Source organism: Nothoprocta perdicaria, unplaced genomic scaffold (genome assembly GCF_003342845.1).
Source record: "Nothoprocta perdicaria isolate Ctin4 unplaced genomic scaffold, notPer1 scaffold_2, whole genome shotgun sequence".
Lineage (NCBI taxonomy): Eukaryota > Metazoa > Chordata > Aves > Tinamiformes > Tinamidae > Nothoprocta > Nothoprocta perdicaria.
Window position 1 is genome coordinate 3,502,337 of NW_020455204.1, and position 22,786 is coordinate 3,525,122.

A 22,786-nucleotide genomic window follows, 5' to 3' on the forward strand; every position below is an offset into this window, starting at 1 on the left:
ACATTAGCTATAATACAAATAATATAGTACATTAAATTCCCAATTTATAAAGATTTGTGTCTATATGCTATGTTAATACTTTTTGCTATTCCTCTTTACTGTAGGATTAATTGGTATATGAAAATAAGGAGAAAGAATGATCAAAATGCTTACCTTGCTGCATTTTTAGCCACTGCTGAAATAAAAACTGCAGAAATAAAAATGTCTTTAAATGCATTCTAGTTGATATTCCATCTCAGAAATGCATCAGTGGCAAATTATGAGAAGAATTACATTATTTATATAATTTCTCATTACATTCTGAGAAGAAATTTTTTAGAAAATTATTAGAGTTTTTAAACATTTTTTTTCTAGTCATTTCCTAATTCCTTTTCCAACTCTTCCATTTAGCAATACTCACTGCTTTGCTGTTTCATTGCTTTTGTTTGGATTTGTTGTAATGCATTTTTTCCACTGTATTTTGTAGTTGAAAATTCAAAGGGAAATGCTAAACACATAGTAGCTTAAGCCCTGTATAATACACGGCCTGCTCTGTATTGCAAGGGAGTTTTCTCTTGATGCATTTGCAAGAAGCATGTCAACACACACGGACTGTGAACATACCTGTTAGACTTCACTAGCTGGAAAAAAAACAGGACAATATTTGAAACCGCCATTCCTGAGTCTAGGGATTCCCTTAATTTAAAATAGTTGAGGAGATCATTCAGCCTGGAATAATGTCTGTGGTTATTCAGTTTAGGTATCAGAGAAACAGACAGATATTAACACTTTTGTTTTAAGGGGTCTCAGTATGGCTACTATTTCAAGTTTCCTTAACAAATAACACAACCAAGAGCAACAGCATTAGGATCAATAAGAATTCTTTTGCAAGTAAAAGCTCTATTGGCAAAATTAAAATAAAAAAAAATCAAACACATACTAGAAAAAATAGCCTTTATTAATTCATACCACAACACAATAAATATCAGGATCACATATATGAGGGACCCAGCAAGTCTCAGACTTGTCTGCACCATGGTATGGTTTGACAAACAAGACCTCATCAGCTGGCATCCTGAGAAGCCCAACTAAAATTACTTTTACAAATCATCAGTAATTTTCTGTGTACAACACACAATTTCAGTATACATCAGTTGGGCTTTAAAAAAAGATTCTTAATGACCCTCCCTGGAGAGTTACAGAAGAAATGCATAAAAAAAAAGAGCACAAACAGTAGTTTTCATTACTCTKTCTTGTTCCTGGTCCTCACAATATGGTTGTGTGAATAAAGTGTGAATGGACATTTAGTTTTACTTCTGTGGGCAACAACATTTTGCATTAAATACGGAACAGACCTAGGCTGCAAATCTAGACAAGAACAATTCTCACTAAGCCCCCAAAGCAGTTCTAAACAATTCCAAAACCAAAACCAACTCTATGACATTATATGAGAGTATGCTGATATGTATTAATTTCACATCCCAAATATATTGATGTATTTTGTTTCCCATATCATTATTTTCAGCTTTATAATAAATGAAATAAACTCATCTTTCCTTGCATTTGTCTGTAGTGGAAGAGAATTCAGTCTGTYGGACGCTTTGCCAACAATGCAGCCACTTTCACATGGCTGAACCTCAGTGTTTTGATCCACGGCTGCAAAAGCAACTGATAGGGAATCTCTACAAAAAAAGAAGAAATCTTATATACCTATACACAGTGCATTTTAGTCAAAGGTGGCATTATTTCCATATCAAGATCTCTGTAGTTTGAGATTCTCAGTATCTCAATATCTGAAATACAAAATAAAATACTGTCAAGAAAATAATTTACTATGAACTTAGTTTCTTTTTACATCTGGAAACAGTTTCTTTTACAGTGGGTTTCTGGCTGTACTGTATCCCCAGGCCTTTAATAAAGGAGACAGGAAATTTYTGAGTGCACAGGTAGGCACACATTCACATGCAGACACAAAATTTTCGCACCATTTCGTCTAAATTTCTTGAAAATAGATTTACTTCCTATCAAAAAGAATGTGATAAATCCTGTTATATCCCTTTTTTAATGCCTGATCATTTTTTTCCTCACTTTCTCACATTTCTGGTGGTAAGAAATATTTTCCCTTAAAATACACTCACCTGCACTGCAATCTGCAGTGAAGCAGCAGTCAAAGAAAATATGGCAAAGAAATGCATGATCATGAGAACATCCTCCCAAACTTCAACAAGAAGTACGATAGCTAAGAAAATATCAAATTCCTCTTGCAGAAACACTGATATAAATTAACAGGGGAAAAAAATAAGTTTTACCTAAAGACAGCCTCTCCCTTTCCTGTACTACATATTATTCTAATGTAAAGGGTACAAAATCTTAGCAACTCTGCTAACCAAAATATTGTCAACCAGAACCTGAACTGAAATTCAAAGCAATTTATTTTGTGTTTTGCCTTTGTCACGCGACCAGTTTAACACGGTTCTTCAAGAGGGGCTTCACTGTAAGATTTCCAATTTGGTTTTATTGTCACAAATTAACCAGCATCTCCCCCTTCTGGCCAGCAGGAATTGCGATAGAAACATGCTTTCTCACTCTGCCCAATATACTGAAAAAAAAAATTGCAGATAATTATTTTCAAAACAGGACCATTTCTTCTCTAATGTCTAACCCTAATTCCCTTTGGTAATGTGCATTTTATTAACGCCAAATCTCAATTCATTTAAAAGTGACATCTAGTTTATCAGTGACAACATATTAAGCAAGAAAAAAAGAAAAAGCTGTCACTAGATCACTGTCACTGGGTATTTTCATGTTCTATCAAACAGAAAAAGATGTATGAGCTAGAATATTTGTGGCTTGGATTTTACTTGTCAATATTGCTTAATAAGTGGTGTTCAAGCTGCAATTGTGAGACATACCAATTTAATTTGAATTTTAATTAATTGAATTTTAATTTGAATTGAATTTCAAGGGTGAGAAGGTACTGTAAGATCAAACTCTTTCTTTAGAATCTCTGGCTAAAAAAAATGTCAGCTTCCACTCCATAACACTATGGCTGCACTGCCAGGGACTTCATCCAGCAGCAACAATTTTGGTGACAACTGATTTTCTATCAGATTCCTGAACATAACGATCAGGATCCTGATCGTATGCTGAACATTTTAAAGCATAAACAAATGTGTCTGCTTACCTGTCATTACACACACTGGGAACTTGTTCCTATTGCTGATTCTCTGTGTCCAAGATTCAGTAATAAACTGTCCAAGTCCTTCAGAGAAGGTATCCTGATTGCACATTTAGGGAGGCTCTGTCTGATTGCTGGCACCTGTATGAATGTCATGTGAGACATGTCTATGGGTGGTCAGCCATACGACAACTGTTTAAATTGCAGAAAGCCTCAGGTGGCAATGGTTTCAGATGCATTTTTATATATAAAACAGTTATTATTTCTTAGCTCTGAGCAAGAGAAGAGTTATAGTACTTTGAAGGAGAAAGACAGATTTGATACAGTGGAACTGCATTGGTTTTAGAACCATGAGGACAGGAGCACTATTTCTTCATTTGGCCCCAGACTCCAACTATTCAAATAGTTTCAAGTCAAATTGCCCATTTTCTTTTCTGTTTTGTGCTCTTTTTCCTTCTTTCCAGGGAAGGTATTTAACCTCAGCAACCTGTGACCGTTGCATCCAAGCCAGAACGCTTTGTAATATGTAACTTGGTAATTTCTTCAGCACAGGTAGGGTGAATGCCAATTGTCTTCATTAGTTGAGCATAAGTAGCACCACATCTACAAACACCAGACACACACACAAAACAACAAAAAAGAAAACACAAAGTCATAGACTATTTACCTAAAATTGCTAGAATGCCCTAAAGCATCAAATTAATCTTGCTCTTATCTTATCAGGTAGAGGAGTTGTCTTTAAAGTTATTTTTCAAACAATGCTGCCTATTATTTCTCACATACTTACACAATAAGTATTTAGATATTCAACTTCACAACTCTTAGGTAAAGAAGAATTGTTGTAAGAGCTGACACAGAGCTAATTAAGCAATTTACCCAAGGTCGCAAATGAACCTAGGGCAAAAACACATAACAAATTGCAACCTCCATATTTTCTTCTACTTGTATATGTTTTTCACACACATGCTTAAAACACACACACACAAAGGAAATCTTACTTAGGACTGCAGGCAGAAATCTGAAGTAATATCAGAATACTTTTGTATGATACTAAGGGGAAATCAGGCGTTTAAAGTCGACAATTGTTAAGAGAGAAAATTCATCCCCTATTCATTAAAAAAAAAAAAAAAAAAAAAAGAGGTTGAGCTAAAATTCCACATGCTTAATTCCTTCATTGGTCTGATAACATTCTTAGACTTGGTGACTTTTCTTAGGGTTGCTATTCCCGGCCAGTCACTCTGTAAGAATAGCTGAATGAGTCTAATTTTCAAAATCATTTCATGCCCTTCATGGAAAATGTTCCTTCCTCTGCAAAATACAGGGAAGAGAGMCACAAGTCCTCTGGTGTCCCACCTCCATTCAAAATAATATCACAAGAGATAAACACTGCTGAGCATAGGTGTGATTGGAGTGCAAAATGGGAAGGGAAGATAGAAAACCATCCTTTGGAAGGACTGAAGTAACACCTAATATTCAACAAAAAGAAGAGAAGCTTATACTTACAACGGGTGTTCCACAAAACTCCAGTTTTGTGAAATGCAATAGAAACCAATACAAGTATCTGACCTGCTGAAAACCTCTTACTGTGGCTCAAGTTTTAATTTCCCTCAGGCAAGGCAGAAAAGCATTCCAGTTTCATGGGCTTCCTTTTCGTTGGTTATTTTGGATAAAACTTCAAACCAATGACATCCTAAAAAATGTAGTTCTAGAATCTATACCATTGGCAATTAATGGACTACAAACACATGTTGAAAATGTGCACTCCGGGTATACTGCAATCAGTGATTCCTAAGATATTCCTCACGTGATACTTGCGGTCCTGCCTTCTTAATCCTTTCTGCTTTTCATTTGTGCTAGTCACTCACAAGATAAGGCTAAAACTACAATAAAATTGTGCTGATGTTCAGGACATTGAATTGACATCGGAGTCGGTGGGGGGGGGAAGCTTTTTGCATCCCACTGATTATTTTCTTCAAAAATGAGTTAGAAAAATATAACTTAGTAATTCATATATATATGAATCAACATTTCTGCAGATGTGACTCAGATACAAGAAGGGAAATATAAAACAAGTAAGAAAGAATTGTAGCCCACAAAAGAGACATCAGAAATGTTGCATCGAACCAGAAAGGATCCAGAATCATTCCTTACTTCTTCAAAGGGAGAACATGAAATACACAGGTCAGGAAAAACACACTTTTTTATTCATCTTTGAACAGACTCTTGAACACGATCACAAAAGTTCATCTACTTTGGGTAAGTACATTATTGCATTTATAAAAAAATCTCCAAACTAAAGAAGCTGCTCTCTTCCGCCATATTATAGAGATTTCTTCCATACCATGYAGTGATTAGCTTATACCCTGGAAACATTCATGCAAGTCCATACTGAGGTTTTTAAGAGGATAAGGCTATGCACATTTGAACAGGAGATTAGGAAAAGTTATTGGCAGGTGTAAAAAAAGCTTCTCAAGCAAAGCACAAATTTCCTTTTAAACAAAAGACTTGAAAGACTACATGGCAAGTATCTATCCAGTGCATAGAATGCGAAGGCAGCCTCTCTCTCTGAGAAAACTAACCTCAGTAAGTGCATGTGTAAGTTTATTTTCTTCTTTAACATTACCAAGCCAGCACTATATTTTCCCTCAGTTGTTCTTTAATTATATCCAGTATTTCTATAACTAAATCCAGTATATCTTAATGAAGAACTGCATCATTTTAGTGAAAATATGTGCAATACTACATAAAAGTAACAAAAAAGCATGGATTCTTTATAGCATTGCCAAAACTAGGCAGCTATCTTTTATAATCTTGCAATAACTTAAAAAGCAGGCTTTAGAAGCTAGAGACATTCTTTTGTACTTACTTGATTCCAAGAGCAAATCCTTGAATAACTTCGCCTGCATTTGGTCCAATGAAATGAAGGCCAAGGATTCGCTGCTCTCTCTCTCGTAAGCACACCATCTGAAAATAATACATTACCTAGAGATCCTTTCCTAGAGCATCTAAAGATAAGGCACGAAGATGAATCAAATGAAACTGAAGTGCCCTAAGATCCCAGTTCAGCTGTCCATACCCAGCAGGCAAAGGACTTGAGCACTTTTCCAAATTTTACTGACTTCAATACATCTTATGCTTGTCCTTAAGCACTTTCCTGGATCAAATCTTTATTAGCATATTTCTTTCAGACTTCAGAGGGCCATTGGAAGCCAGTAATTTGGGGTATTTTTAATTGCTCATTGTTTGTTAAATCTTTAAAATGTCCTCTGTAGTCCGATAATCCAACTATCATTTTGATGCTGAAGGGCCACCTTAGCACTTCTCTGAGCCTCTATAGGAATTCTCAGGTGTATTTCCAAAGATGGTCACTACCAATTACAGGACTTTCTGTGCCTTTGTAATTCAGTTCGTGAACAGTATCACATTTTGTGAGACATTTACCACATCAGATGCATGACTTAAAAGGGAGTCAACCCTTGGAAGCAACAAAAGATGAAGAGGAAAAACTATCTGTGAAGGCCTGAATGATGCACACTTGCTTGTATTACAGACCACTATCAAATGTTTTTTTTTTGTTTTTTTTTTTTTTTTTTTTTCTTTGTTTGCTTTGTTTTCCTTTAAGGACAGCATTTTTTTCACTATAAAACAGAAGTCAGAGTGAGTCTCTCTGTGTCCTCCCTTCAAACACTAAGTAGTTATTAACCTCATAGGTTCTGCTACTCAGTAAAGCCTGTGAATTTATTCATCAGGAATCCCCAGAATAGTGCTCCTGACATGGTATTTTAAACATTGAAAGAATAGAACAGAAAAAGAAAATAAAAAATGATTTTAGAATTTAAACTCTAAGTTTAATGCTTGTTCATGTGCCTTCCTCAAATGATACTGTACTATCCTTTTTTTTTCTTTCTTTTTTTATTTAAAGATAAAGCAAGTTAGAAGGTTTCAACACTCACTTTTATATAGCATTGAGTTGCATCTCTTTCGGCCACTGTAAACTCTAAAGGTTTATAATAGGCATGGTATACCTGGCAGAGAAAATAACATTTTGTGTTAGAGAATACCATTATGTTGAAAAGAGCGCTATTTTTATTATAATGATTACTATTACTGCATATTTATTATGCTACAGAAAAACAAGAACAGATTTATTTATAACTTGTTCACTATTTTAAAGTGAGGTATGGAAAATACAATTGAGACTATAACAAAACTTTTTTAGAAAACCATAAAATTAAAAAAAAACCCCTCTCTCTCTMTMTATATATATACACACACATACATGAGGCTACTCAAGTCAGTGCCCCAAATTCAGAATACTGTTGGATTAGATCCTTTAGATATCTCACGACCAAAAGTTTAAGTAATACCTCACAAATGGAAAATAATGAAATCTGAGAAGCCTTCTAAAACTTTAACCATGAATAATGCAAGGACATCTTGCATTGTAATTTTGCAGACTGCAGAGTAAATGCTTATTTCTTTATTAATAATTTTGCCAGGGGCTCCAGAATAAACTCATCAGCCAAACTTTCTCTCACATTCATATATCACAGCTGCATCGCATCTGCACCACACATCAACTGCCCATCTTCATCAGGTAGGAACACTTGTTCTTACCCAAAAGCATTTTAAATGGTATCAGTATCCAGAAAACAAGACAAGCTCAGGATAAATTTTAGAGAGTACACAATATTTCAGAATAATACAAATTAGAAATAATAACTTACTGAATATGGAGTAGAGAGCTTATAATTATACTACTGCACTTCACATTTCCACAGCTTATTGAGTCGTATACTGACAATTTTAATGATGAGGGAATGATTTTAACACAGCATATCCTTTCAAAGGTGACTAGTTTTAATTTGGCTTATTATATAAGAGTTTTGACTAAATGACCTGACTAGAGCTTCTAACAGCTAAAAGGAACATAACGACAATTTAATGAACATGCACAATGTCACTTGTTAAAATAGTGATTAATTTCACTGCAATCAGATTCCATTTTTGTGACGTTGTAACACCTATAAAGTCCTGAGATTTTCTGAAAACACCAACTCCCTAACTGCAAAGACAATATTTTGGGGGCCTTTTTTTTTTTTTTTTTTTTTTTTTTTTTTTTTTTCTTCATAAGACAACTCTGGCATCAGTTGTAAAATTAGACATACCTCAATATTGTCTGATCCATAACACTGTACAGCCTTTTCTTCTGAAAGTCCAACACAACCATATTCCAAGGGAGTAAAAACTGTAGTAGGTACCTGCTTGTGAGGAAACAACATAAAATATTACTGTTGAACCATAAGAAGCAGTAGCATGGCAGATGCAGGGGAGACTGTTTACATGAGCGAGAAGTCTAGCCCTGTCACATCCATTCAATTTGATTGCTGTGAAAGCTGGATTCCAGATGACAAAATAAAATTCTATTAAAAAAATTAAATAAGGTTTTATTATTGAAAGAAGAAATAACAACTCACATTGTCATAGTCCATCAGTTCTGAAGATTGGCCAAAAAGACGCCGAGCCAGCAGTTTTCCCGCAGCTATTGCTGTGGGTGTCAGTTCAGGGCGGCCCTGAGAACAGAGCATAAAGCTTTGTTTTAACTGAGAGAGAAGTAACATAAGAGGATTTCTCTTGGGACAATGGGCAGAGGAAGGCCAGATCTTCGGAATTCCAGCTTAGTAGTCAGGGCTCCAAATGGAGGAAGGAGTAATCATTTCTATCCAAACATGCTTTTAAGTGCCTGAGTTTGAGAGCTGTCTTGATGTGGGAACAAACACCGCAAATGAATGCATGTCAGAATCTTACAGCTTATCATGTTACCCCCCAAAGAGCAGAAGATATTCACATCCACTTCCCTTTTTCTCCCCATTGTAAGAAATTGATAAGATTTTTTTTTTCTGGTTGTCTTTTTAAAGCAAAAAAACATCCTCAGACCCTAGTGTAAAGTAAAAACATTTTAAAACATCAGACCTTTTTAAAAAAAAGTTATGTCTACCACATAGCTGCAAAACATAGATTTAACCCACCAAAAAAGCTTTGCTTTTTGCAAGGACTATTACCAACTTCCTATGTTGATCCCGGATCACAGAAGTGGAACACTATTTGGCAGCACCACGAGTTATAGTCTGTGTTGGTCCCAGTCGCAGACTCTGGTATTAAAAAGGGTCAGGAAAAGGGCTGCTATTGGCAAACACTAACTCCTTGCAAGTAAGAACTGGAACGACAGTAGGAGAGAAGCAGGACATGCTCCAATTCAAGCTTGAGTCCTGGCTATTTTTATATCCAAACAGGTCTACATGATGTGCCAGAGTGCTAGTGCTGAGTGCTGGCACAATACCACCAGGGCAGCAGAACTGCTAGGCTAGTTTTCAGCAAGCTGGAAATTTTGGAAATCAAATGAGGCATTTTTAAAGGATTTTTTTGAAATCTGAGGAAGAATAATCCACGTAAGTTAATAAGCTCTAAAAACTATAAATTTAGTCAAAAACGTTTCAAGACTTATCCAAGAAGAGATCATCAAGATGCCTGTCTGAGACGAGACAGAGGTCAAAAATCTAGAGGGAATGATGTGGAGACACAAAAAGCCATAGCTGGAAAACAGTACCTTCATGGGGCAGTGTGGAATGCTTTTTAAAAACTGTGAAATTTTGATTCATATAGGTCATATCTAGATCCAATATTCATCAGATTCCTGCAAAGCCCCATTTGGAAATGGTTGTCCAATAATTCCTCAAAAAGAACCTTTAGCAGAAATTAAAATAGAGATTTCCTACCACACACCTTCCAGTGTTTAAAAAAATTAACCTAATATTTTTGAGCATTTAATTTATCACAATCCATTTGTGTTTCACATCTTTTCTGTATGTTCTTAGGTAGTTTCTGCCATTTACTTCAGTACACATACCACATCAGCCAAGAGCATATCGTTATGTGCTTATGCTAATAACCACTTAAGTTCAGACTTCTGTTCCAAAAAGAAAAACCCAAATGACATGAAAAGCTCTTATGTCTAACCTGGTAACAGACACTCCTTATTCTAATTGTTAATGAAGACTAATCTATTTTTCCCCACAGCCCCACAATAAACCAAGAAACTGCAAGCCTAAAATCCATCAAATCATAGGTTTTCAAAGCCAACATTTTGACTTTCAAGTCTGTAAGTGTCATTTACCAGATGAAATTTGCCATTTGTTTTTTCTTGCACACATTTGCCTGAAACATGGCTGCCAATCATTTCTGTAGCAGGAAATACAGATGTTGTTTTGGCATTCCAGAAATGAATAGGAGATTGGAACAAGAGATAAAATTGTGAAAGCACTGCCATGCATTCCAAAAAACCCAGCTAATTACTAAAACACCCATGCAGATAAAGCCCAATTTCTCATAAACAATGGCTTAAAGACCTTCCCTGGTAAATATTTGAAATGAACATTCACTTTGCAGTCATGTGTAGAATTACCCTGCTGAATATTATGGATATGAATTGTTCATAAGAATCCTCCAACGTATTATACATTTAAACTAGACAGTTCCTAAGAGAATTTAAAAAGCTTTGAAGTCCTGTGTATTTGCTCTAACATGACTCTTTTTTGGTTTTATTTCTATTCAAAGCAACATATTGTACATTCCATCTTCTCTACACATCTTTGTTACAAYATTCTTTGAAATACAACAGACATATAATGCTGTGCACACACAATAAACCTTCTGAGAGAACATCTTTGTAGTGTGTACTGTGCTTTCCAACATGAACAGGGAAGGATTTTAACACATGACCAACACTGCAAAGGTTCAAATTAAAATTCCATACTGGTCATCCTCATCCTAATTATCAAGCATTAATAAATAAGTAAATAAAAATTCTCTTGTCACTTGAAAGCTCTTTTTTGCCACAGTTTGAATTCTTTGGAGGGTACACAAACCAATCAACCTATGAGAGGTTTTTCCCCTTTATCCAAATGAACAGCTTGAATAACTTTAGGATTTCATTGCCTATAGAAGGGTGCAACAAGACACCCATGCACACATAGTTTCCCATTTATGCCAGCTGGGTAAGACTCCCAAATGAAAACACTCATTCTGAACATGTCAGCAACCACCCTCCTCCCCTCCCCAGGGCTTTGAATAAAAAAGACTTTCTTTTGCTATTTGATAGCAAGTTAGTGTCTACTCACTTTGGCAAGGGGAAGAGGGAGGCCCGGGAATTGACAGTTACTTGCAAATGTATAAACTACAAAGAACATCCTATGGCACCGAAGAAACAGAAAGAGCAAAAGACCAAAGAATAAAAAAAAAAAAGAAAGAAAAGACATGAACAGGAATAGTGGAGACAAAATTCTAATTTTATAGGCAATATTAGAGATCACTGATGCTCATCTGCAGGAAGGAAGATTCCTCCTTCCTGCCAGGTGTTTGCAGGGATCTCACACACCAAGCCGCACAGCTTGGGGGTTCTCAAAGCATGCAGAAAGAAGAAACCAGTGCGTTCTGCTGAGATATGCACCAAGAGCAACCACACTGTGAACTTTGTTCCATGCTCATTCTCATGCCACTGAGATATATTCTCTAAAATAATTAATTCCCTATCCCAGTGCTCTGAGAGGATACATAACTATAAACTTCAGGGAATATTTCTACAAGGCACACATTAACTATCCAGTTTTTCCCAATTGTACTTTGCACAGAGGGTAAAACTGTGTTTTACCAGTTCATTTAGAAGTCCCTATTACACYGTTTCAGATTGAAAATTTTAACTAACATGGGACAAAAGCAGGAAAAGGAAACTGAAGGTTTAACAAGGAAATGAAAATAACCAATAAGCGAAGATCTGACTTTTCAGATGTAGAGTAGGAAAGAGGAGAGCATCCTGCCTCCAACTTCATATTTCTTACCTAAGTCCTCAAAGGGCAGAAGACAAAGAGCATCCAAAAGGAAATGACTTGCCCAGAATAACACTGCAGATTGGCAGCAGACTGAGCAACAGAATCTACAGCCTTGCCAACATTGCCTCTAACGACTGCCGCTTGGATGAAATTAAAAAGAAAAGTGTGGAAAGCAGGAGGCCCGTCCAAGGCATACATACAGCAGAGCTGAGCAGGGCTAGGAGGTGATTTTGAGTAGAAAGAGGACTTGAGGAAACAGCCCAGAGCACAAGTGACAGGTAGAGAAGAAACCTCCCTGTGGATGGAGAAGAGAGGATCTGCACATAATCCCAAGGCTCTGAGTGACCAGACAAGACAGAAAAGGTGTGGAGAGTTATGAAAAAAAAAGGAGAAATAGCCAAGCAGGAAAGAGTTTTAGCACAGTTAAAAAGGAAATGACCAGTCATTCACATGAAGATGGAGACAGACAGGAAGAAACACATGCCTTGATACAGGGGAAGAGGTCAGGAGCGGTCAGCAGATTTATGAGATCTAAGTGTCTCTGACTCTTCCAGAGCCCAGTCAGGAATTTGCAGGGCTGTTCCCAACACATCACGCAACCTGTTACATCTCTTCAAAAGATCCGGGCACCTGCAGGGCTTGTATTTGGCAAAATGTCAAACCTTTTAAAGGTCCTTCAAAATATAACATGTATGGGCTTTGATTATCATTACAGTATTTAGATTTCTAAACATTTTAAAAGATATCTTCCTTATATCAAAACCAATCTTGAGTGTAAGGGAYAGGCACTTTTTGCACTGTAGTGTATGGTTTGCAATGTAGCCATACATTGTATTTTATGAAGACAGCATATTTCAAGAGGCCCAGATTGAAACATATACAGCAGGCATTCTTTTCAGTTTACTTAGAAGAACTAAGTGACTGTAAGTATCTTCTCAGCATGTTTTGTGCAGGGCAAGAGATTCTTGTCACAGATAACTTTCTGGATTATCAACAGAATTAAATTAAGGCCACAGATTTCTGTTTTTGCATCTATAACAAGATAAATGTTTTGCTCAAGCTAATAATGGGTTTTGTTTTCTTTAAATACTCATTATTATTTATGTGACGCAAACACTTACAAATCATAAATAGAAGTCAAATGTATTAAGTTTTTGGAGAACTCTCTTTTTTTTCTGGAAGTAGAGATCTTGATCAGAAACATTTCACATCAGGAAACAGAATTGATGTTTTAATCAAAATTAATATGCAAATCAGAAACTATTTAAAGAATTTGTCATGGTCATTCTTAGCAAACATATTCAACTCCAGAAGTTAAAAATCTATTTTTATTCAGTATTCACAGGCCGCATGAAGTCATATGTTTGAAGTGATAAAAATGTTATTACAAAGATAATTAAAGTGATAAAGACATTATTACTASTCTCTGACCAATGATGCTTGCCTGATAAGCATCAGTAATAATCTCTAATGCTGAGGTACTTCACAAAATCCATGTGAAGGAAATTACTGACCCAGGTGGCTGGCATAAACACTACAGCTCTACAAAAATGAAAAAGAGCAAAACACTAATATATATGTTACAGCATGACGACATCTGGGGACTAGTTATTAGTCAGGAACAAAGTTGGTTTCCTGTTATTGTAAAATAGTTTATGTAGACTCAGTACCTCTGTTATGTCTCCAACTGCGTAAATGTGAGGAACAGAAGTAGCTTCGCTGGCATCAACAATGATCTTTCCAGTTTCAGGATTAGTTTTCACGCCAACTGTTTCCAAATTGAGAGTTTTCGTATCAGGGACTCGGCCTAAAGAAAGAAGAAGACATTAATGTATAAGTTATTTGAAAAAATTGGCAGAGATAATCTAAAAAGCTGGCACTTCCCATCATAGATTTCCAAGTCTGTCATGCAATTTGATGGTCCAAGTAGAAAGAAAATAAATTGATGGTGAAAAACTGTAAAGGTGGAAAGTACAGATAATGAATTTCTCTGTGGAAGGAGCTCTATTATCACTGCCTTTGCTTAGGCTATTGAGAAGAAAGGTATCTTTCTGCAAAACATGCAAAAGCCAGCTGGTTTAATATTTACCACATATTTTAAATTTGGTTCGGAGACAACATGATTACATACATACATACATATTTATTTGTGTGTGTATGGATGTGTGTGTGTGTGTGTGTGTGTGTATAAATATATATATATATATATATAAAAAACAAGCAAATAAGCAACTTCTACAATGAATGCTAGCAATAAGCACTAATTGTGAGGTACTCAACACTGACAAACAGCCTGCTGTGCACATTTGTGTACACAAGTTATCAGTAATGTGCTCCAACATTAAATATTCCTAAAGTCTTCTTTTCATCTTATACACTTACTTAAAAACTCTTTTTTAGTCCCCTCAGCTTGTGCAATAAAGTTTTATCAACTTCGCTCTAATATCTTTAACGCTGAGATGCTTAGGACAAACATTGTTCAAGCAGTTTTTAGAATTTAAAACTATTATTTTCACTGGATTTAAAGATGAATGAGGCAAATTCTGTTGAATCTAGGTTTTGTTACAGCTTCCAAATTTCAAAGATTTTAAACTCCACCTCTTCCATAGGATTTCATTCTCAATTTCATGTTAAACTATACATCTTTAAAAATATTTTTGTAGTGGTAACTCTAAGCTGAAAACATTAATATCAACAAAATTTTGATTACACTACACTSAGCTTCTGGACAGTTAATAGTACAACAAGTTCTGATGCTGAACTGGAGTATTAAATCTCATCCAACTTTTCAAATGTATCTGAAAGTTAATACACACTGTCCATTCATCAGATACTCTTAAAGTTTGTTAGGACATACAGGGTCACATAGAACAGATTATCCAAATATGTCCAAATGAAGGAAGTTTTATAATGCTGTATCCATTTTCAGAGACTATAAATGGATATATTTCTGTCCTTTGTGTGGGAGTTGTGATTTTGTGTTTGATGTTAATATAGAACTATAGCAAAGCAAACCAAAAAGGGAAATGCGTTTTCATTACAAAAACAAGTTCTTTGATGTTAATGTAGGAAATTATTAAACAAAAGGAAAACCTGGCTTGTCAATACAAACCTAATTATATGTAAACATATGATTCACTGCTTTATACATCTGCCATATAGCCAGGCCCCCCAAACAATGTCACATCTGAATGCCTCTGTAAAGACTTCTGTGTATTAATTTCATCTGGTGAAACCAACACTTCCTCTGGGAGCACTGACTGAAGCTGTCGGCACTTGGCTATCTGTCTGTCTTCCCTTCTCTTGCCCCCATGGGATGTTGATCTGCTGTTCCTTCTCTGCCCCCTGCTCCCCAGTCCTGATGCTATCAGGCAACAAAAATAATAAACCTCCAGGACCTTATCTTGGCTCGGATGTGAAACAACTTCCTACCGTTGTATTTCTTTGTGTATTGAGAGTAAAGCCTGGACATTCTGCAAATGGACAGCTAATGGGGTTTTCTAGTTTCCCCTTTTTCCTGCCAGGCAGAGCCAAGAGAAAACTTAGCACGCAATGGCAGGCACTGGAAAAGAAAAAGAAAAAAAAAAAAAAAGAAAAAAAGAAAAAAGGAAAAACTGTCAATAGAGTCATTTAAAGAGCTGTGACAACAACAACAGTTGAGTTTATCAAATCTGCAGGATAACACTTAACCTTTCGATTCCAATCTATTTTAACATGTGTATAGTTGGCTATTAATAGCTAAGAGTTAAAAAAAAAAAAAAAGGAAAAAAAAAAAGAAAAAGTTGCTACCATAATGAAGTTTCTCTCACAGCTTCACTGCCTAAATATTATTTCTGAAAGCAATAATAAAACATTAAAAACTTAGCTGAAACTTTATTGGCCTTTAGCTTCATCTGGCTCACTTCCATAAACTAGAATTACACTTACTCATCTTGCTTCACATCCAATTCACCAGCTTAGGTTATGAATAGACTAAGTGGCTTGGTAAGTTTTAATGCCAAACTCAGGAAATCCTGATATTTCCCAACATTCACTTACTTGTCTTATAGAATCAGTTGCTACTATTTGTTAGTAGCACTGGATGGGAAGGATATTTATTTCAACATTTACAGCTTTAAGAAAGGACAGGTTTACAGCTTCTTCCTAAGACCCAATGGGCAATACACAACTAGCCCAAATCCCACCAGGCACAAAAGAGAGATGGCCTTTTTTACAAGTCAGCAGACGTGCTTCTAGTTTGAAGATGTCCAACTGCCCTGAAACATAAAGGACAAGGAAACACAAGACTAGCTTTAGCTTTTATTCAAAACCAGCAAGATGTTATGCCATATATGTAGGAAAAGAGATGCCAATCCAAACCTGACCCTTTAAAAGACTGCATGACTCTTGTGTTTTTATGCAATACCATAACCTCATCTTTGAGAGACTCATGCAGTAACTGCACAACTCTGAAAACCCCGCAGACTTCTGTTCTCACGGTCCCCATTCACTTGTGACTTTAAAAGAAAAAGGCAATGTTTTGTCCTGGTATTGCGAAAATCTAGTAACACGGCTTACTGAGGAGGTCATCAACCCGCCTGGCTACAGAGAGCAACAAGAGCCTGGCTAAAGCATGTATCTCAAAAATATACCAGGTCCATCAAATTGCAACGTGCCAAGCCTGTCCTATCACCTGCTGACTGTGTCTTGGAATCAGGTCTCCAGGCAGGTGCAGCTCCTGGCTGCTGTGACCAATGAGACTTGAGATGTGGGATGTGTATTAGTGAGACCAAAGCAGCTAAAATGAGAAGAAACAAAAGGAGCTGCACAGCCAAGTAAATATGCAGCAGCAGTGAAGCAGGGATGGCAGACTCCTGCGTACAGTAAGATTTCCCAGGGTGATAAAGGCACAGCTGACAGCAGCTCTGCAGAGTTTTATAATGGGTCTTTTGCAGCTTCTTAATCACAGAAACTGGAGTGGTCTGTTTGCTCCCTGAAAAATCCAAGCCTGAGCCAGCCAAGCTCAGACATGTCAGTGCCTGAAGCTGAGAGGCCAATGTGAGCACTCTGCACACTGGTGGCGGGATGGTTATTCCAACACAAAACCTAAGTCCAGCATCTTCTCCATGTCTTCCTTAATACCTTTGCATTTTAACCCATCATGTCATTCCTTCTAACCCAATCTATGATCTCAGGTTGACCTTGATCGAAACCTCATCTGCTTGCCCAGAGTCTTGGTTCTTTTTCCCATCTTGTTCTGGGGGTCGAACATTCTGCAAAATCTGTTTTATAACCTCTTCCTCTTCCAAGTCTCTCCGCAAAACCCACAAGCTGTTCACACAAACCCAGCCTGCTGAATACAGCCACAAGGACTAATTCAGATTAACTAAAATAAATAATTAATTAAATAAAAGCCTCTCAGCATGTCAGCATGTTTGAAAATAAAGATCTGACCAGGYATCACCATCCACTGTACATCCAAAGTTATCTGCACGTGCAGATAAAAAGCCAGGGAACTGTCACTTTGGTCCTGCTAGAACCAGGAGAGCAGCTCCAAATGCTCTGTAAACAAACACAAATCTTATGGCATAGGGCAGACTTCTATCAACAGTAGTTTGGCTTTCAAGGTCCCTTGCAAGGTAAAGTGGGTTAGAAACACTTGCTGAGAGGGAAGCTTAATTTCTCTTTTCATTAATCCTCCCATGTTAAGCTTGATGTAACCAAAGGTTTTGTATGTCCTTAATGGCTGTTTCTGCAGTGCCAAAAACTAGTACCCATGATCCGTCACCAAACATGAACATTGCCTTAAAGTTCCAATATACTTATGGGTGAACAGAATCTATTCAGAGCTTGCAGAAAATGTCACATTAACTGTCTTGKTTTTTTTTTCCCCCACGATTTACTTACGCCAACCACTAATTTCAAAACCTAGAGGCCATCCATTCCTTATCAGATTAACATAATCTGATAGTTCAAATTCCAAAATATAATAACAATAATATTAATAATAAAAAAAAGTAGAACAAAACAACATTCAAAGTTTGTGAGCGAGTTAAAGGACTAAAGCCACATTTACCACTCAAGCCCCTTTAAATGCAAACAAATTACTGAAACATTAAAAACAGTGTCATTTAAATCTGGTTGAATATCATTAAAACAAGACACTAGAGAAGAAAAGAAAAGCTAAAAACACTGGCTGATAAAATCAGAGTGGCASTTTTTATTAGGAATCCAGAAACCATACCATTCTAATATAGTCCTGAATTAAAAATATTGAGAAAGAAACATGGGGGGAGTTCAGAAGAAAAACTCGGTCTAAGCAAACCAAATCAYATTAACACTAATAGTTTTCTGAGATCAAACAAGGTGAATTATTTTCTACTGACCAGTGCAAAGGTTAAAAGTTGGATGGCAAAATATGCTCACAAAAAGGAATCTAAAGCTTATCCTCCATCTGTAGGGGCTGCCAGAGTTGCACTCACGGGAGATATCAGCAATATTCCACCATATGGGATTTTTCAAAGAAAATCTCCAAGCAAAATTTCTGTTTTCTTAGTCAATTCAAACTGATTTGGTTCTAACATTCAAAGAAAAATAGCATAAAAATGTTACATGCTTAACTCTTGATAGTGAACAACAATAATCCTATTCTGCTGCACTACAAAATAAATTTACTAAGCATCCAGTCTGACACAAATGCAATGTTCTTAATAACATTGGATCCAACAAGGGATCAGGTCCAACACCTGATACCTTTTCAGCTTTGCATAGAGTTAAATATGTAATTTTTTTTTACAGCAAAAAATGATACTATTTCAAAGGCATAATGGTTTCCTCCAAACCTGCAAATACRTATCAACTTGGGAAGGGTTGTTCCAGAGCTCTCATAAAGGAGATAACTGCATTTTATAAAGCCAAACTTTAAATCTGCTGCTACTCATGGTTCTTAAATTTATTAAAAATTTACCAGCACACCATGCTACTTTCTCTGCCAATTTAATTTAGGATATTTTATAAACACCTGCCTAGCTTAATCATCAATTCAGTGTTGCTCCTCCACACAGCAAGACCCAATCAGATATAAGGTAATTAAATATCTTTTCAAGGACTCTGTGAATTACCTGGACAAATTCCAGTTACAACAGTAATGTTTTGTCATCTACTGCAATTTCAAATGGAAATACTACTTGTCAGTTCCTGTTACATATTAGCTGTACTGCAGCTGCAACATTCAATCCATAGTTCCAGCCCTCTGATAAGTGAGGCAATCCCTGTATATAAAGCTTGATCTCCTGCAATTCTACCTTACAAATCAGTAGTTACATCTATTTATAAGGTGTGAAACTCTACCCTTTTTTTTGGATATAGGCTCTACACTCTGTCCATGCATGGACTACCCATTGCTTTTTAGCTCAGGTACACTGGATGTCTCTCATGGAAGCTCTTTGGAGCCCCTAAGAGCACAGGGAATATAAGTTTATTACTTTTGCACTTTGCAAAAAAATCCCAAGGGTTTATCAATTCGGGATACTTCCCATCCAAGCAGAAGACAGCACTAATAAGTCATGGTACCTTAAAGGACAGCTAAGACAAAAATCAAATACCAAGAAAGATCTGTTTCAGTGATGTAGAAACACAGTAGAACATAGTCACTCAGCAGGGTATCACAGACCTCTGACTAAGGGTTAGTCAGTAAGCTAACTACAAACGGGTTGGATTGAAACCTTTAAATGTAAYTCTGCTGCACTGTCAGTAAACAATTTTAACATTCTTCATAAAATCCTATTTATCCTAATAAAATCYCACCAAAATGCCATGACGCATTTAGAAAAATCAAGGAAATATTCATTACAATTCAGGTTATAACTAGTTAACAAGATTGGCTGCTTTCTAACTAGTTCTACAAGCTGACTTTCTTCATTCAGCATTGTAATTGGCACATCTGCAGACAGGAAATCCTCAACACTACCAAGTTTCCCAGTCTATTATCTGAGACACCTGGTGTGGGTGTGTTGATACAGAGAAAAACAATGAATCATGTGGACTGCACATCAGTTAACCAGCTTCAACTGTTAATGTGTTTGATTCTCAAAGGTGGAGCACATATTTGAGCACTGCGAAAGAAAAAAAAAGAAAAACTCACACCTTTCATTCAGGAGGTTCTGAATATGGAGTATAACTCCAATCTATGACAAAACTTAMAATGTGCTCTTCTGCACGTCAAAGTAGTGCAAAGCACTACAATACAACAGACTCGCAACAGAATATCATTCAACTTTATTTTACTCAAACAAGGTTTTTTTTTGGTATTATTTCAATTTAACACTTCATATTTCCATCTTTGACAAAAGTAAAAAAAAGACTTGAAATTTCACAGGTGTGACTCCACATCAGAGAACATTTTTACTGGATAGTTTGAGGAATATCAGATATTGCAATTAGAAATCCACAATTTTGAAGAGCTTGAATTCATTCTCATCCCATGAAAATTTTTCTACTTTTTTTTTTTTTTTTTAATTGTCACAGCTCCAGGTAGCACAACCTTTTTCTATTCTAAGCAAGCACAAGCGTATTTGGTTATGACAAGTGTGATCAGTTATAAGTTCTTTCTATAATTTATACTGCTAAAAGAACATGAAAATAATCAAGTTTACCTACTGCCCACATCACCGTGTCAAAGGAATCTGATTCTTCTGTGCCCAAGTCAGTATTTTTCCAGGTGACTTTTAGTTTGTTGCTCTCCAGTTTTTCCACTTTGGTTGGGATACATTTCTTTAAAAATTTTGTGCCATAAGATTCCATGTGCTCAGCTACTAAAGATGACATTTGCTGTTCAGTAGAGGGAAAAAGAAATTGTTTAAACTTACATATATAGTCTTTCTAATGCAAACCCCTCCTTCAGTTGCCTTCATGAAAATCCATTAAATACGATGAAATGTTTTATCACGTAGCTACTGTGACACTGCTAATATCCAGTAGCTCAACAAATCACTCTGTATCTGAGACCTTCAACTCCACCCCTGCTAAAAGAGATCTACCTGTATCCCAGGAACATTTTTCCAAAAAGAAAAAATATCAGATGAATAATAAGGTTGCTTTTACATAACTTAAAGCTTATGCAAAAATAGCATGGAGAGCAAGTTCAATTTAACATTGCTATAAGTACCAATTTCTGGCAGCTTGAAGGGAATTGAGCACTTTCCTAATGCTAAGAAAAAACAAAATACTTCCCTTTGCCATGACACTTGTCATTCCACTGCAAAGTGTATGATTCACTAAGATTTCCTTGAAAGTACTACTACAAAAGGAAATAATGCTTTTGTCCTAAGAGCCTGTTTGAAATAATGCCACACCGCAGATGAGTAGTGAAGTGCCGTATTGACAGGTTTATCCAAAGATGTCATTGCTCCTGATAGTAGTAATTCAGGTTGCACTTTGTCACAAGATATGTTTATTACTTAAAAGTTATTACCACAAAACTACTCATACAAAAGAACTACACGCAAGCTGCTGGCTTACAAATCTTTATATTCGAAGTTGTGATTAAGTAATATGAAAGCATTATTTCTCTTCGGAAACACAGTAGCTTGCTCATTTTCCACTAGACTTACTTACARCCTGAATATAATTATTTTATCTCTATTCCCTCTTAGCTTAGAACTTCCCAATGTGCTCTTCCCACCTGCAAGCTCTTGGAGATCAAGTTCTTGGAGAAAGCCCTTCTTTAAGTGTTTCATGAAGCACCATAAACACTCTTAACCCCCTGTTCCCTGCCTGCTTAGATCTCATGCTGTTACAGGTGCGGACTGCTTTAAAGATGAGAGCAAATCCCAAGACACATTCCTGTACAGGGTTTCACAAACTCCAGGACACATACCACTAGTTTTAAGGAAGCCACTTCAAAGTGATAGTGACTGGAATGCAACCATAAGCTGTCACTATCCACAGTGGTACTTGTCACTGCTGCTGCTATCAACAGCACTCCCTCCTCAAAACTGGAGTTTGGGAGAACCTATCTTAAATTGATTAACAAAGCACACACTGTGTTGTTACACTTTAAAGATAGTTTTCCTACAGCCAACGTGCAAAGCAGCACTTAAGAAGTAGTCCATAACTTTATTGCTCTTTCTKCAACTTTGGTCTGTAAATGCTTAGCACTATTGCAATTCAGAATGAAAAATAAACGCACATTCTTATATATTTGGAAATGTAACATGTTTTGTACTCACCTGATCAAACCCACGAAGTGGAATGCTTCTTATCATGACTGTGGTATCTAATCCAATGCCCGTTAGAAAACCAGCACACTCCAGTGAAACATCTGGTGAAATATTAGTTAAAGAAATACAAACAACACCTTCATACAAATGTAATAAAAGTAAGTACGCAGGTAGCCTTTCTTCCTAGAGAAATGAAATTCTCCTTGTGAAGACAGCATCTTCAGTAGCTTCAGCCCGTATTCAATAAAGATCCATGGGCTTAGAATATTTTCGTCCTAGACAGTACTGTTTTTAAGGCCCTCAGATTCAGCCTCAGTTGACCTGAATTCCCATGATGATATTGAACATAAAACTACTACTGTATATTATCAGCTTAAATATTGGGTATGAACAAAGGAATTCAGAAAATGGAGCTTTTATAAAATGACAACTATACTGCTTAAAATCATAAATCATCATTACAGTTTTTCAAAGGATACAACTAGCTCCAACAACCAACCTGTCCAAAAAAAAAAAAAAAAAAAATGAGGATAATTATGTGCTCA

General features: G+C 36.3%; 1 protein-coding gene across 3 annotated transcripts in view; it reads right to left on the reverse strand.

Annotated features, from left to right (window-relative positions):
• Positions 1–1,132: 1,132 nt before the first annotated feature.
• The window catches only part of TXNRD2 (thioredoxin reductase 2), a 28,370-nt gene continuing 6,716 nt past the window's right edge, over positions 1,133–22,786 (reverse strand). Inside the window, exons 9-18 of one of the 3 annotated variants that reach the window (XM_026037726.1) lie at positions 22,721–22,740; positions 22,251–22,342; positions 20,676–20,850; positions 13,713–13,849; positions 8,635–8,730; positions 8,326–8,418; positions 7,111–7,182; positions 6,024–6,121; positions 3,164–3,760; positions 1,133–1,661 (exon numbers count right to left, since the gene is read on the reverse strand). In XM_026037726.1, the coding sequence (XP_025893511.1) occupies positions 3,637–3,760; positions 6,024–6,121; positions 7,111–7,182; positions 8,326–8,418; positions 8,635–8,730; positions 13,713–13,849; positions 20,676–20,850; positions 22,251–22,342; positions 22,721–22,740 (907 nt within the window). In that variant the 3' untranslated portion in view covers positions 1,133–1,661; positions 3,164–3,636. Of the gene's footprint in view, positions 1,773–3,163; positions 3,761–6,023; positions 6,122–7,110; positions 7,183–8,325; positions 8,422–8,634; positions 8,731–13,712; positions 13,850–20,675; positions 20,851–22,250; positions 22,343–22,720; positions 22,741–22,786 lie in introns of all 3 variants that reach the window. The other 2 variants (XM_026037725.1, XM_026037728.1) reach the window with 2 other exon arrangements.